At 38.8% G+C, this 19,282-nt stretch overlaps 1 protein-coding gene across 1 annotated transcript; it reads right to left on the reverse strand.

Moving 5' to 3' along the window:
* Positions 1-93: 93 nt before the first annotated feature.
* On the reverse strand, positions 94-17,702 carry ANGEL2 (angel homolog 2). The gene is made up of 9 exons (XM_021682556.1): positions 17,537-17,702; positions 15,048-15,373; positions 10,239-10,495; positions 9,469-9,538; positions 7,342-7,763; positions 6,297-6,423; positions 5,821-5,878; positions 3,086-3,249; positions 94-1,246 (listed from the first exon to the last, which is right to left on the reverse strand). The coding sequence occupies exons 1-9, from the start codon at positions 17,593-17,595 to the stop codon at positions 1,095-1,097; spliced, it is 1,635 nt and encodes a 544-aa protein (XP_021538231.1). The 5' UTR covers positions 17,596-17,702; the 3' UTR covers positions 94-1,094.
* Between the last annotated feature and the right edge of the window lie 1,580 nt (positions 17,703-19,282).

Consider the following 19,282-nt stretch of genomic DNA (forward strand, 5'->3'; position numbering starts at 1 on the left):
CCAACTGTGGGACTCACTAGACCTGCTCTTAAACCACTTTACAAAAAAATGTCAGCACCACCTCACACTGCTGCCTCATTATAAAAGAAAACAAAGTAACATCTTAGAAACAAAACCACTAAGATGGTTAAAATTACTACTTAAGAGTATTAGGTCTCCAAGTTGGTATCTCCCTACTAGTTCTGCGGGCTTCCTAAATATCTGAGGCAAAACCAAAAGAATCTTATAGCTGCCACTTTGTTCTAAAGACAAGTTTCCTCATAAAATAAATTTCCACAGAATTGGTTCAGAAAAATAAAGACTCTCCCCCAACCCAGGGATCTCTTCTTGAAACTGAAGAGAAAAAAGAAAAAAACAAAAAACAAAGTGCTAGGGAAACAAAGGCAATCTAACCCAGTCTCTGCCTCTCTCAGGCATGCTGGAATGGTCTGTCTGTCACAGGATGGAAAGAGGGCGTGTATACAGCACCTCACCTACTAGTAATGGTGACCTACATCTCCCAACAAAATGCAGACATAGTACACGGCTCAGGAGAGTAACAAGACGGATTAAGCAATTTGTACAATTTTAGAAAGCATTATCAAGCCCCCTCAAAACCAAGCTAAAATGGTTGGCTGGACACTTGTGAGTGATTTCCGAGATGAAATAATTCGGACTCAACAAACAGATGGTCCTCACAATGAAATCAGGCCTTCTGGGAGGGAAATGAGTTGTGGTTTGCAAGAACTCAAAGATATTTTGGATCCACCGTAAAGCTTGCCAAAAACATCAACTGAAATTCTTTACTAACTAAAGAGGATGCACTGTATTTAAAAATCACTGTCAATTTTACTGGGATTTAGAATAAAAAATATTTACAACTCTTTTACAATAAGGAGCGTTTGGATCGCACTTGTCAGGAAAATATTTTTTCGGTATTACAAAGAAAATTGTTGTAAACTTGTTTCTTCTCACATCTGTTTCAAGCATTTAACATAACCTCTTCAGAAACTCCATGGCGCAAAAATAAACATGCAAACTCTCAAGAAATATTTTACATTTTTTGAAAAAGAATGTAAATTGGAAAGAAAAGTATATATGTAATCAAAGAAGAGTCACAGCTCAAGTCTGAACTTAGCCAATAAAGGTAGATGATCTGAAGAATTATTTTCATTTGGAAGTCCGTTAACAGTCCACAAATCTTGTTCCGTAAGAAGTGATAGTCTGGCCAAAAGTTTCAAGCCACCAACCAGAGCAACTTCAGCTCCTACATTAAGGAAACGCATGTTTAGTGAAACTGTGTCAACAGGTCATTGTAAATTAATAATACAAGTCCTTTTTTAAATGATGGTATAGAACTTCAGAACTTCCTGGAGTCTAATGGGAAACAGCTTTTAGAATATGATTAAATTTCATATTGAGTTATAATCTAATTATAGTTCTCAGACACATAGCAGTTTTAGATGTTTGGTTTTATTTCTGGTTCAAATTTTTTTTTGTTTTGAGTTCTGCAAATAATCTTTAGAAGAAAATACTGTCTGTAATACATAAGTATGTTAAAATAACTTGAGGGGCGCCTGGGTGGCTCAGTCAGTTAAGCATCTGACTTTGGCTCAGGTCATGATCTCAGGGCTGAGACTGAAACCCCCATTGGGGTTCCACTCTCAGCAGGGAGCCTGCTTGTCCTTCTTCCTCTCCCTCTGCCTCTCCCCCGACTTGTGCATGCTCTCTCTCTCAAATAAATAAAATCTTTAAAAAATAATAAAAATAAAAAAATAAAGTAATTTGAGGGGTGCCTGGGCGGTCCAGTTGGTTGAGCATCCGACTCTTGGTTTTGGCTCAGGTGGTGATCTTGGGACTGTGGGGTCAGCCCCACGATGAGCTCCAAGCTCAGTGCAGAGTCTGCTTGGGACTCTCTCTCTCTGCCACTCCCCCTCCCTCCATGCTCACACACATGCTCTCTTGCTCTCTCTAAAATAAATAAATCTAAAAAAAAGTAATTTGAGATTGACAACTACATTAAGAAATTCATCAACTATTCCATAGTTGTATAAACCAGACAGACCCAGCCACAGCTCAGTAGGAAGTTTATAAGGTGACTGGAGAATAAATTAGTATACTTTGGTCCCAGAGTCAGTGCCTACAAAAGAGTAAGAGGACCTGCTGTTAATGGCAACATTTGAGATGCCGGTTCATGGCACACTCCCGCCACCTAGTGAACATTTACAGCATGACAACTACCAGACCCTGACTACAGATTCAAAGCAGCAAGCATTATTTCATAGACTTGATCTAGTTGGGGAGGGCTAAGCTTAAGCCATCCCGAGTGTTAGTAATAAGGTTATCCTCAGTAGGAAGGAAAACACAAGCAGAAGAAAAAAGGACAAAAGGAAAGTAGCGCACACACACAAAAAGAAAGAAAGAAAAGGAAAACCAGAAAAGACAAAACAACTGTCCACATTTAGGACTTGTGAAGTTTTCTGAAAGATATTTTTTGCCTTCCAGTCATTTTAAACTGCATTTTCTTCTCCACGTTAAATATTTTGGTTAATATTTAAAACCTTACTTTTACTGAATCATATAAGGAAAAGTGTTTTATCACCTCTGCTCTTTGAAACCACATATTCATATAATGGATTTCTCGTTCCAGAAAGATCTAATATTCCAGAGTCAACATGACAAAACTGTCTATTGTTGGCAATATAAGCTAGGTCCTCTGATGAAGGCAGCACGCCTTAGTAAAATTTAAGTACAAAACTATCTGATGTTGCTGTCCCTCCCCCCGCCCCCCAAAAAACCCAGTAAATTTATGGCAAGTAAAACCAAAGGGCAATATAAGAGACCCATAACTAAGAAGCTGACTGGAACTGGAAGTGGGAGCTAAGGATGTAATTCTTAGGCAATAATTTGCTTTGAAGGGCTTCACTGCCTCCATGATTTGCAGGTGATTAACTGATTTACTCAAAGACATTACCAATTTCAAAATATTTTTAACTTTTAATTTAAAACTTCACCTAGATATTTAGCTAACTTTTCTTGACCTCTAGTGCCAAGGTTGGAATTACTATCTTCTTAAGCACAGTGTAAGATTACATGCATTCTTTACCTGGCTGCCTGGCAACATCTTCCTTTTCAGCAGAATAGAAAATATAATCCACAGTTATGGCACTTCGGGAATGACAGGTGGTCACTTCTGGAATTCCAGTGTCAGGAAAATAATGCGAATAAACAGACGACAAGCTGAAATGGTGCTGTAAATTTGAAGATAATCTAAATTGAAAAGAAAAACTGCTTAGCATCAAGTTTTTCTTGATTTTTAGAATCCTTCCTGTTTAAAGCACTTTCTCATTTAATTTCCAGACAAAGCCAGACATTCAGACAAGCTTTATTTAAACAGACCACATCACAATTTGGCCTTCATTTATTCATGTGGTGATATCCAAAACCCATTAACAAGGCTTTGATATGTGGGGTAAAAGCTCAATTATTAACATATTAATGTGATTTATTATTAATTATAACATATTTGAGAGCCTGCACTTCCTAATAAATATGCATTCTAAAACAATTTATAAGTTATTTGTTGTGTTTTTAAGAAAGAAAAAGTGGCCTTTATGAATGTTATGTAGAACCCACCAGACTTTTGATGTCAGAGGGGCTATATTTTTCTATGATTTTTCTTGCTATGACATATCAGATAATTTTGTACTGCATCTTAAAACAGCTTCTATAATGGTTTATATTATCTCATGTTACAAATACATGTGATTATGTAGTAAAGAGTTTAAAAATCACTTCCAATAAACACATCTTAAGGTTTAAAAATCTTTTATAATGTGAAAAAAAATTTTAAAAACTTTAAAATTCAACATTTAACAAATACCTACTAAGTTTCAGGCACTACCTCAGGTGCTTAAAATACACATATAAAGACGCTTTTTAAAGAGCTCAATGTCAAAGAGCAAAGGTTATTCTTTCAAAATGCCCTTGCTTTCCAGTTTTAGCAATGTCTGAGAACTTACATTTACAATACTATTAAATGTAAAATAGGTTTCCTGCAAACTGTTCTCTTACTATCAATTTTTTGGTTTATAGATAAAAGCTCTGCATATAAGCACACTACATTTATATATAGATACTTAAAAGTATCTTTTCTTATACCTCATTCTGTTATAAAAAGATTTTAGAATTACTCAAAACCAAATATTTGGGGGCGCCTGGGTGGCTCAGTCGCTAAGCGTCTGCCTTCGGCTCAGGTCACGGTCCCAGGGTCCTGGCATCGAGCCCTGCATCGGGCTCCCTGCTCCGCAGGAAGCCTGCTTCTCCCTCTCCCACTCCCCCTGCTTGTGTTTCCTCTCTCGCTGTGTCTCTCTCTGTCAAATAAATAAATAAAATCTTTAAAAAAAAAAAAACAAATATTTGTTAGATTTGTCTTTTTATTAATCTTACTCAGGGAAGGCGCCTGGGTGGCTCAGTTAAGCATCTGCCTTTGGCTCAGGTCATGATCCCAGGGTCCTGGGATGGAGTCCCGCATCAGGCTCCCTGCTCAGCGGGAAGTCCACTTCTCCCTCTCCCTTTGCCCCTCCCCCCTGCTCATGCTCTCTCACGCACGTGCTCTCTGTCTCTCAAATAAATAAATAAAATCTTTAAAAAAATCTTAGGGAAGTTTTTACTATATTTGAAAGGTTTAATCATGAATTTTTACATATTCTTTTTTAAAAATTCAAAAAATGTTGCTTCTTATCTTACCAGCTTCTTATATATGAGATAATATTTTCTCAATACAAAGGATACAAAATAAAATAAGACCGAGAAGAAAGCGGATAAAATGAATGAGAGGATTCTAATTTGGTCCCTAAATGGAAATATTAAAACAAAAATTAAAACTAATAAAAGAGTCACAATATAAAATAAAAATATTTTAAGAATCTCCTAAAGAGGGGCGCCTGGGTGGCTCAGTCGTTAAGCGTCTGCCTTCGGCTCAGGTCATGATCCCAGGGTCCTGGGATCGAGCCCCGTATCGGGCTCTCTGCTCGGCGGGAAGCCTGCTTCATCCTCTTCCATTCCCCCCTGCTTATGTTCCCTCTCTCGCTGTCTCTCTCTCTGTCAAAATAAATAAATAAAATCTTTAAAAAAAAAAAAAAAGAATCTCCCAAAGAGACAGGATTTAAATCTCCATCCTGCTGTATTCACATACATCTGTTTCTCAACCATAGCCCTAAATATTCATGCTTCTTTAATAATAAGGAATCCAGGCATCTTCACCCCTCCACCTTTGGTAACTTTTCCCTGCAGTTCAAGAGATATAAATATTTATGTAAACTATATAATTTAAATATAAGTATTTATAGTGACATATTCTTTTTCGATCAATTCTCCTACAGATTATTTTGAGATCTAGTAAGTCAAAGGAGGCTAAGCATCCTCTTGAAATCTGAAAGGTATTTTCCTGTAATCTTGACCTTTGTTTAAATATGTAATTCAACATATTTCAGAGTACTAGCTGGTCCAGGTCCATGGACAGGCTGTTTGCTTTAAATAACACTGCTTAAGCCCTTACTATGAATCAAACATCAAACTTTCCATGCTTTGTTTCATGTAATCCTCCCAACTACCCAAAGTATAGATAAAGAAACTGAATCTCAGAGATGTTAAGTTTCTTGTTCAGAATCACACAGCTAAAATGTAGCACAGTTAGGAACTCAGGTCTATTTTGACTTCAGCATTCTTCACCAGCATGGAAAAAAATCCTTTTCATTTTTTATCCAAGTGATTTTTGAGAAATGATTTTTTTACCCAAGTAAAGTCCGTAAATGTCTACTGTTACTTTCCAGAACTCACTTTTCAGCTGTCACTAAGACCTCTGTTTTGTCCAGCTCTGTCTGTGTCAGATCACTGTCTATAAGAACAAAGAGAAACATATTAAACTATCAATACATGGTTCTGCTCTAGTTTGCCATAGAATAGTCCTCCTACTCTAGGAATGATATTCAAGACATGTCTAGTTTAGACAGATGCCTAGTTAAATGTTCCATCAGGGAATCTTTATGTTTTGATGGTCTCTGTAATTAGCAAAACTGAAATGTAAACATTTCCAAAGCAACATGCAAATAATTCATGCAGACAATTTTGGGAGGTCAACTTAAGAATGGTAAATTTAGACTTCATTAAGAAAAGGAATAAGCAAGTAAGTATTATGTTTTTATATATGAATATTCATCCCTGAGATGTTATCCCTTGAAAAATTTAGTTTGATGTCTTCTTCTAAGGGAACACTATTATTAAGGAGGCTGCCAAAATGTACTGCAAACACTTACCTGTCTTTTCTACTTTTGGTAACTGCTGTACCTCATACACACAGTTCTGTGAGATACCTAGGTTTGGGGGCCAAATTGGAATAGATAAAATTCTTTGTCCCCGTGAAGACTGTTCCTGGCCAGATACCTAAACAAAATTTCAACAGGTATCTTAAGTGAATAGATTTTAAATAGTTTATGTATTGAAAAGTTTATGTCTTAAATAAGAGGAAATCCAAGAATGGTAAATATTACCCTTTATTCATCATAGTAAGTGATTATTTGTGCTTATGAACTCTTGTTCAAATACAATTCAGAAAGCAGTTACTGTTTACATAAAAATGGCAATATTTTCCTTTCCTGCACATGTCTTTCTAATTGGGACATCTATATGATCTATAACTTTGGATTAATACTGCCCCTCCTTTTTTGCTACCTGCAATTACACTAATATAAAATCTTATGTACTTGATCTAACTATTATATAAAATACTAAGGGAGATCAACTCTTACAAAATTTTAAAACTATCACTCAAACCTCAGTGGTGGAGAGTTGTATTTTGGTTAAAACCCTGGAGATCAAATGATCTGAAGCAAGCAACAAAAAGCACAATGAAGATAAACATGGGAGAAACATGAGATATAGTCAGCTAAGAAAATATTTACCATCATGAAAAGGAAACTGTGCCTATTAAAGAAATATTAAATTACTGTTTTGCCAACTATATTGCCCACATGCAGCACTCAAAATTCTATCACACTCCCTCATGAATAGTTCCTCATTTACGAAGTCTATCAATGCTTTTTCTTCTTCTCCCCCATTTTGGATTTTTTGCTACCTGCCAATTCCTCCAAGCAGAATGCTGCCATGAATAGATGGAAAAGATGAAATTCAACCAAGTGAGCATCACTACTTATTAGTAGCTGGGGAACATCATCACAGCTTGGTAAAGCGAGGGTACTGGGTCATCCAAGGTTTTCAAACAGCCATGTGATGACTATCCTCACACTACAATGAACAGAGAGACTAAATCCACCTCCTAATAATGATGAAGCAAGCACTTACCTTGCCGATGGCAAGTCCTTCGTAATTCAATTTTCCTTCTTTTATAAAACTATAAAGCGGAGAACCAGGAACAGAATTAAAGTCACCACACATAATGATAGGGCAGAAGCTGCCATCTTTCTGATGGGCAACACTGGAAATCTCTGCCAGAAGCATGGCCAATTGGGTCAGCTTAATATCGCCTCGCCTTGGGTTATATAACAGATGTGTGTTAGCTACACAGACCACAGGACAGGCAGCCCTCGGAACTCTGGGCTGCAAGAGTAACACCAATCCAACATTGTCTCTGTCCAACAGAGGAACATCACGGCGGTAGAATTCCACTGGGTTCACTGATAAGAGTGAAAACTTGGAATGTTTGAAGCAAATGGCACAGCCATCAGGTTTCCTTCCTGTCCGCATCTTGTATTCACAGTGATAACCTACGAGGAAGAAAAAAAATTTAACACAGGGACTGCCATATAAACATATATGGCAAAACACAGCTCTCCTAATATCTCCGTACAACATTTATCAAAGTGTATTCTCCCAAGCATTAATGTAGGATGCTAAGTTTGAGATTGGGTCTAGGTCCTAGGAATGCGTCTCTTTACTGGTAGACTTCAGTCCTAAATATGCTAATGTGCATGATCATGCTCTCATTTCCATCCCAGTAAAAGTCGTGACAAAGACAGTAAGGCCTTATGATAATCTATACCCCCCCCAGCCCCCTGACAGCCCATCTCTGACCTTTCTGCTTCTAACTCCTCACCACCTGCCTTCAGGCACTTCTATCTCAGGGTACTTGCTTTGCTACTTCTGTTGCCTGAAAGGCTCTAGGTATGGCTTGTTCCTTCGCCTCCGTCAAGTCTCTGCTCAAATGTTACCTTCTCTGATTGTTTAAAATTGAAATCTGGGGCGCCTGGGTGGCTCAGACGGTTAAGCGTCTTCCTTCGGCTCAGGTCATGATCCCAGGGTCCTGGGATCGAGCCACGCATCGGGCTCCCTGCTCCGCGGGAAGCCTGCTTCTCCCTCTGCTTCTCTCTCTCTCTCTCTGTCTCTCATGAATAAATAAATATATAAAAAAAAATCTTAAAAAAAAAAATTAAAATCTGACCCATTCTACTTTCCTGCTTTTCTCCAAAATTACCATTACCTAATGTGTTATTTAAGTATTTATTTGGTTTACTGTCAGCCTTTCTCCACCAGAATATAGGCTCCACAAGGACAGTGACTTATCTATTTGGGTCACTGCTAGATCACCACAGCCTACAATAGTGCATAGGATATAGTAGGCATTCAAAAAATATTTGCTGAGGAATGAATGCAAAGTAGGCAGCATTTCTTAAATAGATGAACTGTTTCTCGAAGTGTTCATTCATCAAACAGGTTTTTAGCTTCTACCCATTTGTTACTGGTAGACACTGTTATAATGATGAACCAGACAGAATGGTCCCTGATATAGAACTCAGAAACTTCAGGGTCTAGTGGTGGGTAGAGCAACTTCTGGAAAGGAATCTATTAAGAGATTCTTACATACTTTTCTGTTTGATTTAAAATTATATTATCAAGGGGCGCCTGGGTGGTGCAGTCGGTTGAGCATCTGACTCTTGGTTTTGGCTCATGTCGTGATCTCAGGATTGTGGGATCAAGCCCCACAGCAGGCTCAGCGTGCAGCCTGCTTAAGAGTCTCTCTCCTTCTGCCCCTCCCCTCCAAAAGAAATGAATCTTAAACAAAATAATAAAAAATAAAATTATGTATCAACCCAAAAGTTCCCACTTAAAATATCTCAATCTTTTCCTGACCTTTTGAAATGGGTATTAAAGTTTTTCAAAATTAAGATTTTTTTTTTTAAGATTTTATTTATTTGACAGAGAGAGACACAGTGAGAGAGGAACACAAGCAGGGGGAGTGGGAGAGGGAGAAGAAGGCTTCCTGCGGAGCAGGGAGCCGGATGCGGGGCTCGATCCCAGGACCCTGGGATCATGACCTGAGCGGAAGGCAGACGCTCAGCGATGGAGCCACCCAGGTGCCCCAAGATTTTTTTTTGCCCGGATACACCACACACATCTTTGTTAGCATGTTACACTTTAACAACACACAAATCTTTCAAAGTAAATCCAGCTAAAATAAAAGTTACATTGTACCCAAAGATTCCAAACTTGGCCTGATCTCTGCTCCATAATGATCTTCTTGAACTTCTTGCAAACAAAGTACCTTGGAAGGAAAAAAATGGCTTGAATTAAACCACAGAGCAAATATGAAGTTTCTGGTGCTTTCATCTTTAAAAACAGGCATCTAATATTCTAAAAATCTAATGAAAGTTGAAATAAAAAGACACAATCCTTTTTCTTAAAACTATCTAATATTTCTAGATTTGATCAGTTCCCAAAAACCTGGCCTTTAATTACATGAAGCTCTCTCTCTTACTATCCAAAACTGGTATTTCCCAGAAGAAGTATTTTAAATTTACATGTTGGGATATTTTTCCTGAATTACAATGTTCATTAGTACTAAATCCTACTAGTCCTTTCTTAAGGTGATTTCTTTGAGTGTATCTAGATTTTTATAGGAATGACTTACATTTCAAATCAACGGAAATACTTACTGAATATTTAATACATTGCCAGTCCCTGTCTCAAGACTGACTGGTAAGCAGAACTTTTGGATCTTTTTTGAAAATTTAATGATTATTTATACCAATAATGATTATTTATACCAACTTTTTGGATCTTTTTTGAAAATTTAATGATTAGCAAATGACTTTTTGGAAGTCATGATACATTGTTAAAAAGTGTTCCATCACTATATTTAAAACCACCTTCCCTTCTTACCCCACAAACAAAAGGGATAAAACCATTTAGTTCACAAATGAGCTTTTCTTATGTGAAGAATTTTGATGATATTCTGCACTTACATCTGCATCAAAGTGTTTAATTTCTTTCAGAATATTGGGAAACCTAAAACTCCAGTGTAAAACTGGCCGCCGGCAGTGTCTATAAAGATGTGAATTGTCTTCCAATAAATCTTGTGAAAGTATATTATAGGACATCACTGAAAAGTCAAACTTGTTATCACTGTCTTCACATTTGGGGTCAACATTTTTGTCTCCTAGGATCTTCGTCTTGTCTTTATTATGGTTACATATATATTCCCAATGTCGTTGTATTGTGCCTGTTAAAACAGATTGAACAAAATATAAAGAATTAATGAAAAACAGACTAAATATTTTCCTGCTTGTAAGCTTTTTCTTGCCTTTTAAAAATTCCCACAGGTAATGAACAGAATGTTTTCCCCTAGGAAATGGCAACATAGCACTAAGTAACAGAAGTTGTCATCAAATTGATTATGAAGGCAGTAAAATGATATAATGACTGACCAACAGGTATAAAACAAGTTTAAAAGGATCCAGCAAGTCATTATGGAGACTGAGAGCGTGTTAATAAAGCTAGATCTATATAGTTTCTCACTTACTTAAGGTTAAGAAGTGGTTCTGCCAGACACGCTCAGCAACTTTATAACCATGATAACATACAGTTGACCATTGAACGATGCGGGGGTGGGGGGTGGGGGGGAGGGTTAAGGGCATTGTGCAATTGAAAATCCGCATAAAACTTTTGACTCCTTCAAAACTTAACTACTAATAGCCTACTGTTGACTGGAAGCCTTACCAATAACATAAATAGTAGATTAACACATAACTTGTATGTTATATGTATTTTATACGGTATTCTTACAATAAAGTAGCTGAAGAAAAAACAATATTAAGAAAATCATAAAGAAAATACATTTACAGTACTGTACCGTACTTATCAAAAAAGTACACGTTTAAGTGGACCCACGCAGTTCGACTGCTGTTCAAGGGTCAACTATATCTGTATGTCACAGTTGGCTTTTCAATAAGATGATTTCACACCGTAGTTTATTTCCTATTAGTAAGATAAGATTATCAAATGATTAAATTCTAGAAATAACTCATCTCAGAATTCTGGTTTAGACATGAATGAAGGGTGTATGATGGCAATAAATGGAAGCAGTATTTAGTGGAACAATGCAGACAAAATGAACAAAGAAATCTTTTTAATGCACACCAAAGCAAAAGTTAAAGATAACATAGTTGTAGAATGCTAGTAAATGACAAGGGCTGATTGAAGAACCCAGCATGCAGCAACCAGGAATGTGTGATGGTTTACACTCTGCAAAGACACATGTACCCTGACAGTGATGAAAAGAGAATCAAAAAGCATGAGATTTTGCAACTACAGGCAGTCCTCGACTTAGAAATGACCTACAACACACACACACAAATATACACACATACGCCCCTTTGATCTTGTCTCCCTCACCCCACCATGAAGGAGGATACTCTTACTGCCATGGAAGCCATGAAGAAAAATGAGGAACTTTTAGAGATTCTATGAGCTCAATAGAAGGGGAAAACAAGAAATGGGAAGAACTTGGGAAAACAGATTTGGAGATCGATTTTCAAGTATGGTTAAATTTACAGGAAAAACCTCAGCCTTAGAATATCTCCCTTTTCCTGCATGAAGGTTTTCACTATACTGGATTACAATGCCTAAGATTCTACCAATTAAAGATTAAATTAGGAAAAATAATTCTATACATACAGGAAAAAAGGACCAAAAGGAAATATACCAGTATTTTTAAGAGCAGTTATCTGAGTGGAAGGATTGTAGGTGATTTTTCTAAATCTTCCACAATGATGATATATTCATAATCAGAGTAGCAATATACTCCATGAGAATGCCAATAAAGTGAAATTTAAAAATACCCTCTGGTCAAAATGTCTACTCCCTCCGGGAAGCTGCTATCAGCATTTAGATTTTGAGGAAAACAATCTTATTAAACTTGTTTACCAGAGGGTAGAAGAGAAAGATCATTTTTATGAATAGTGAGGTCTGGGTGGAACGGGGTATTGGAGACTTAACGATACCATGAAGGTACTAAGAGCCTGAGGAGAAGGGTAAAGAAAAAAAGGTGGACGGAAAGAAAACCAAACCAAACAAAAGCCTTCCAGGATTACAGAACTTAGCCTGGAGCTTGTCCTATACCCAGGAAAGGGACGGAAACTATCCCCTCCTGTATCCTGCACCGAATATGGAGAATCCTACCTGCAAAGGCCCAGAACTACAGCTAATTGCACTGACTCTGCAGGACTACTCTGAGATTTGTAACAGTTTCCATGGGGAAAACAGAAACAATGGCTGACAACTGATTCTCAAGAACTAATTACCTAGAACACAATTCATTCATAAATTGGGGACTGTCTATGATGGTTTTAGCCACAAATCATAGTCTTTGTATGTATACGAGATGCAAAGGACTCTAGCCATGCAAACAAAATGCAGGCTACCATCACAAAGCACTATCCTGGTGTCACCACCATAGTAAAATATGAAAGATGAAGGTCCAGAAAAGTTGTTCGTATTTTCTTGTAAAATATGTATATGTAAGGGCACATAAATCATTGAGGTTGTATTGTCGGGACAAGCGTTTGTAAGCCAACTCTTTTTGCAATTCCATTTTTGAAATAACTGAAACCATCAGATTACCTAATGAATAGAGTGGCTTTCAAACTTCTAGACTTTGTACAACTCTCGCATTACTTTTCATGTCATGACCATCAACTCCTGGTATACTGGAGCTGGGGTGATGGGGTAAATACATATTTTCTCCTGACCACATTTGCTTTTAATAAACATACAGAAATGTGTTTGAATGCTAGGGTTCCATGGAAGACAATTTGAAGACGCCTGACAGAGATGACAGTCTTTGGCCTTCATATACTTCACAACATAAATTCACACTACAAAAGCTTATATACCTTCCATGTCAGGAGGAACAAGGTGATCACAGCAGAGAAGACAGATGAATCAAAGAAAGTAAGCAATAGGCCTGATCAGGTTTTTAGGGTGCCTAATTAAAAAGTCATAATTGTGTCACACAAATCCTTCAAATGCCACTTTAAAGTGACAGGCAAGTTAGAAGGCTGTTCTCTTGATGGAAAAGTATTAGTGAATTATCGGAAGTCACAAATATGGCTTAACGAAGAGCATTTTCCTTATTCACAACACCTAGGAAGAACGGACATATAAAGAGTCAGGTCGCAATCAAAGTTTATCAGTATGTAAATGTAATCCCCCATCCGTTAAAGGGAAAACCACCACGATTTTCTGAGTACCTACTATGAAGCCGACAGTGTATTAGGCACTTTGACATGTCTCATTTCATCCTCAACAGGCGTTCAAAGTGGGCATTATTTCACACTAGGAAACCAAGGAGCAGAGAGGTTCCATAACCTGTCCAAGTTCACACAATTAGTGGTGGAGCAGAATGAGAGCAGGGAGTGGTTCCTGAGCCCATGCTTGTCAGTACGCCACAGCTCCACCTGAGAGCACACCAGATTTACAAAAGGCTAAACCAGAGAGCAGTGTGCTGACCTGATGAACAATGAATACGGGAAGGAAAAGCAATCTCATGTCTTCATACAGCCCTAGACTTACAGGTTATGGACTGACTGTTCGTAGGAACCTAATTTTAATGCCTCTAACACCTTTCATTCGTTCAAACGAATATTTGTTGATGAACACATGCTGTGGTCAAGTATTATAAAAATAGATTTTCACTTTCAGTGCTTAAAATTTCTACTCAAATGTGTAGCAGAATTTTCACTTAAAAGATCACGAACTAATCTTCGAGCTAACCTAGCTCTGACTTCCAAGTGAGACTCACTTTGCGTGTTTTCCTTTGACAAACTTATGTGAGCTCTCTACACATTAACACCTACAGAGTCTATTTCCAAATACCTTCAGAGGAATTATCTTCACTGAAAACCACAGCTCGTAAGAAAGACAACTCGAAATTCTACTTAGGTAATTCATATATACTTGAGGGAGGAGCAGGGCTGGCAGCACAAAGGAAGTCTCGTGAATTGCTTGGAGTAAGAAGAATGACAAAACTAGAAATGATCAACATAATTAGAAAAATATTATTTCTCCAAGTTGAATAAGATGTCGTCCCCTTCTTAAAAGATAAAACTTCCCACAGTCTCTCAAGATTATATCAACAGAACCCACTATGAGAAATATACTGAATAAGCTAAACTCTTATTCTGTAAGAAAATATCTTTCATTTATGACTGCATCTATTTAAGAATATCCTTTTGTCTTACATAAAAAAGTTAGTATTAAACTGGCTGGCTCAGTTGGTAGAGCATGCAACTCTTGATCTTGGGGTTGTTTGAGTCCCACATTGGGTGTGGAGATTACTTAAAAATAAAATCTTCAAAATAAATAAATAAAAACATGAAATTTAAATTTTTAAATAGATATGTGAACTCCCAAGAACATACACCAATTTCTAGGAAGTCTAAGGACCTCTGTTTTAAAAACAATGGATTTGATAATCATTCTTAAATTAAATTTAATGTTTTAATTTAGTCCTACATTCTTTCCCAACCTTATTCTCTCTATATATAGTTTCTTCTATATTTACTGCCAAGAATACACAATAAAAAATAAAAATAAATATAAATAAAGACTTAAGTTAAAAAAAATCACCTCCTTTTTCCTAACGGAAAACTACTAGCTGAAAATAAATACTAAACCCCTCCAAAATCTGGAGGAGGTTTTAAGGATTATTAGATAGTAAAGTTTCAATAACTCTACGGCTTCTATTTCTACACCAAGATAAACGTCACCTTTACCTTGGTGTTTTCTTCGTTTTGATGAAGGCTCATCTCCCTCAGAGTTCATGATGTAACTAGAGAGATGAATCAAAGAGGTCTGGCTCAGGTTGTCAGGTCTCCAGTTCCAGTACTGAAACGGAGTTCTAGACTCAAACAAACAAGGTGGTCTCCAATTTAGTGAAAAATGCCTACTACTGAAGTATGGGTAAGGAGCACGAGAATAATGTCCAGGCCACCTCATACAACTAGAAATATGTCTGTTCCAGCAACACCTTTGCAGATTCTCCCACGGTGTCGTCCAATCTCTGCCCAGACTCTTCTGGTGATGGGGTAACATGGGGTATCTAAAAGAAATAAATACACTCCTTGAGGCACCACTATTTGTTCACGCTATAGCACCCAAAATCCAAATCTGTTTCCTCAAGGGAAGATAATGTCTAATATTTAAAATCTGACTTCTAAATCATGAAGGATGGGTGGGAGGGGAACAGCCATGATTTAATTATTAGTAGCAACAGTCTCAAAACTCTCCCTAAACACCTATGAATGGTATTCGAAATACTTAACATAGAATACCAGCCTCCCAAAATACCACACACACTTCAAAAAGTCCTCAGTTCACCTGAGAGATTAACCAACCATCAAACTGGTTTTCAGAGTAGCTTTCTAATATCTAGTAAACTCTATGAAAAAATAAAATCCACAGCAAATGTAATACTTGATTCAATATGGAACACTTAAGCTGAATACAATTAAAGCAAATCTCTCCTCCAACTTGGGTTTAGAGTAGAAACATGTTTCTGAGCAGTTTTTTACACCAAGATTACATTTTCCAAACATTTGTATAGCTAAGAAAACAAAAACCTATCACAACTTCACAAAACTACCTCTCTGGCTAATCAGTAGATGGATAATTTATTTTTCCATCCTTTTTTATTTTTTTAAGGCATGCTTCTCCTTGAGGGTAATGAAATGGGATAGCGATTACTTATTAATAATTCACCAATACTTCAAACCCGACAGCACCAATGTACTGATCATCCAAAATATCTCCAAAGTAGTGTTACCATTAACTTGAATAAATATGTTGCTCTCCAGCTCTCTTAAGAAACAATGCAACTTAAGCACCATCTTCTCACCATACTATTCTGGCCAGATTTTGGATTCACAGGACTTCTATCCTTTCCCAGAATTCATTAAAGGTACACTTCCAAGATAGTGTTAATATTGTCCACTTCTACCACCGAAGAAATTTTGCTTAAACTGTATTTACTGTTACTTGACTTTTATATATTCATTTTAAAGGCATTTAAATTTTTTATGATATATTTTTGTTGTTTATGCATTCTCAAATCGTTCTCTAAATTCAACTTAATTGTAAATCTTTAAAGGCATGACATGGGCAGATTATTCTGCTTTGTGACAACTCTGAAAGCCACAGAGATTTAGGTGCTTGCTCCATATCTTTTCTATCCTAATAGGCTACCGTATTGAAATATAAAACTTGTGCTACAAAACTTATTCTCTGTATTTGTAGTTACTTATACAGACGTCTTTTTCTCAAGATGATGAGCTCCTTCAAGGCCAGAGCTTTCTTATTCATTTTCACCCGGTCTCTCCCCCCACAAGTGCCTAGCACAGTGCCTGGCATACAGCTGGTACTCAGGAAAACACTGTTGAACTGAATTGTCATCAAGCCCCGGACTGTAGATTAAAACCAGATCCCCGTAACTTATATAATAATTAATACAGTGTTGTGTTTCCCAGGTGCGGTACACCAGTCCATTTCACACGATACACAATGAAACTTTTTGATTTTTCACATCTAAGTATTTATTAGAAAAAACCCATAATGAGTACGTCAAACCCAAGGTTTCGTGGATACTGCTTAGGGCGACGCTAATATAGGCAGCATTACTGAAGTGCCTTTCTAAAAAAAAAAAAAAGAGAGAGACAATTTCAAGAAAAAATGTAGTACACAGAAGTGTGGAACGAGAATTTGGTAATAAACCGTAAAGTCTGGTATATAAATGCCCGAAGTGGGAGAGACACTGACACCACAAACAAACCCCTGGGCGTGCGTGCGACGCGCGCGCCTGCCTCGGGGTCAGGCCGCCCCGGGACCTACGGCGGACCGGCCGCCTCCCCGCCGACGCTCAGCTCCCTGCGGGTGCTAAGGCCTGGGAGGAGGCCGGCGATCGGGGGGCTAGGGCTGGCTCGGGGGCAGGGCAGGGGAAGTGGGCCGGGGCTCCAAGGCCCAACCAGGTCGGGAAGGCACGAGCCCTGCCGGCGACCGATCGCCCCGGGCCCGGCCCGGACCCCGTCCGCTGAGCGCCCCGCCGGCTGCGCGCCGGGTTTACCTATCCCTCAGGGTCTCCGGAGGCTCGTCCCCGCGGCACCGCCGCCCGGACCCTCTTCCTCCTCCTTTGTCCCCCAGCCCGCCCCGCCCCAGGTTAACCCGGGCCGCCCGCCCCCGCTCCTCCCTCCTGCCACCCAGCCCTACTGACCGGCCTCTCCCCACCACACAGCGGCCGTAGCCCCTCCTCACACAGCGCCACGCTTCCATCTTCCCCTCTGCGGGCGTCCAATTCCCAGGCCCGGGGCTCAACTTCAACCTCTACACCCGATCTGGCGGCCGAAAGCACCCGGGGCTCCCCATCACTAGACGTCGGGACTCCGGGCCCGCCTGCAAGGCATGCTGGGAAGCTCAGGCTCGCCGGCCGCCAAGTCCCCATCTTGAGCCGCGAAAGTCTCGGAATTGCTTCAATACCGAATTGCGCTCAAGTAGCATGCGCAGAGTGTGGGGAAGCCTGCGCAGCCATTTCGGAATAGGGCAAACAACCGACCTCTGTCTTAAAGAAACAAGAACTGAACCAAGGGCTGAACAGCTTTGAAAAGGCTTACGGGAGGGTACGGGGTGGTTGACTGCGTGAGAGCTAAGAAGAAAAATATATATGTTTTAGCGTATTTTTATTATATCCTTGGGAGATTCAAAAGGCGGATGCCCGAGGTGGGGAGATACCCTTGTCTCTGTTCCCGTAGAACTGTGGTACCAGGGATTTTTGCAGTTAATTTTGTGGGAACACAGCCGCAGGGGTCACTTTTAAGTGTATGTGTGTGTCCTGTGTGTCTTCTCAAATTTAGTATAGGACTCTAGATTATTAGAAAGCATTATTTAAGCGGAGACCCTTCCGAGAGGGACAGAGACAGAGAAACTGAGGAAGACGGAAGAATAAACTGGGGAGGTGGGGAAAGGGTACTGGAAGGCAGAATCACTGCTTTTGTAGGCTCTTTGGGAGAGCAGCATAGTAATTTATCGGGAAGGCTTTTTTGGTTCTCATATCTTAATGAGAAAATCAGATGCATTTGAAAAGCATTTTCCCTCAGTATAAATATAGTTGATTGCTATCATTTGTGGTAGTTATGTTCTCTAAAGTTACTGCCAACTGAATTAGCAAATACTGAACCATTGCCTCTAGTGGAAATATAGGGGTTCCCGTGAGCCTCTGGTCACATTTTAGTCACCTAATCGATACATGACATGACATAACATAACATAACATAACATAACATAACATAACAGCACTATAACTCAGGCATGAGTGAAGCTTATCTAACCCATGTATTTTCTCTGCAAGGCACATCACAGACGTCTTGTGCTTGGCAACACTAGAAAGCACTTCAGAACTGCACTTGGGGGGCCATTTTAAACAGAATCACCAACAAAAAGCACAAAAACGTGAAAAACATGGTACTAAATAGACTGTGAAGAGGACACTTGTTTATAGTGTGGGAGCTGAAACAAGAAGGCAAGCTTCCTTTCCTTCAACCTCACCTGGGAACATGCAGGTTGGACAACTAAACTTTTCACCACTCTGCATTTGTCCATGAATGATTGCAAAAGCACTTGCGGGGGCACCTGGGTAGCTCAGTCCGTTAAGCATCAGACTCTTGATTTGGGCTCAGGTCACAATCTCAGGGTTGTGAAATCGAACCCCCTGTGGGCCTCCATGCTGAGTGTGGAGCTTGCTTAAGATTCCCTCCCTCGGGGGGGAAAAAAAAAAAAAAAGCACTTGCAAGTATTGATTTTGGAGTTACAGATACATTTTAGTAAGTAGGCAAAATTCACAAATACATAATGCATGAATAGTGCTGGTCAGTTGTATTTCTGTTTTATACAGCCCTATTTTCTGGTTGTACTCAAAATTTTGCAGTTTATTAAATGAATTGACTGGTATCTTGTATGTCTTAAC

This window comes from Neomonachus schauinslandi, chromosome 6 (assembly GCF_002201575.2).
Source record: "Neomonachus schauinslandi chromosome 6, ASM220157v2, whole genome shotgun sequence".
In the NCBI taxonomy this organism is placed as follows: Eukaryota; Metazoa; Chordata; class Mammalia; order Carnivora; family Phocidae; genus Neomonachus; species Neomonachus schauinslandi.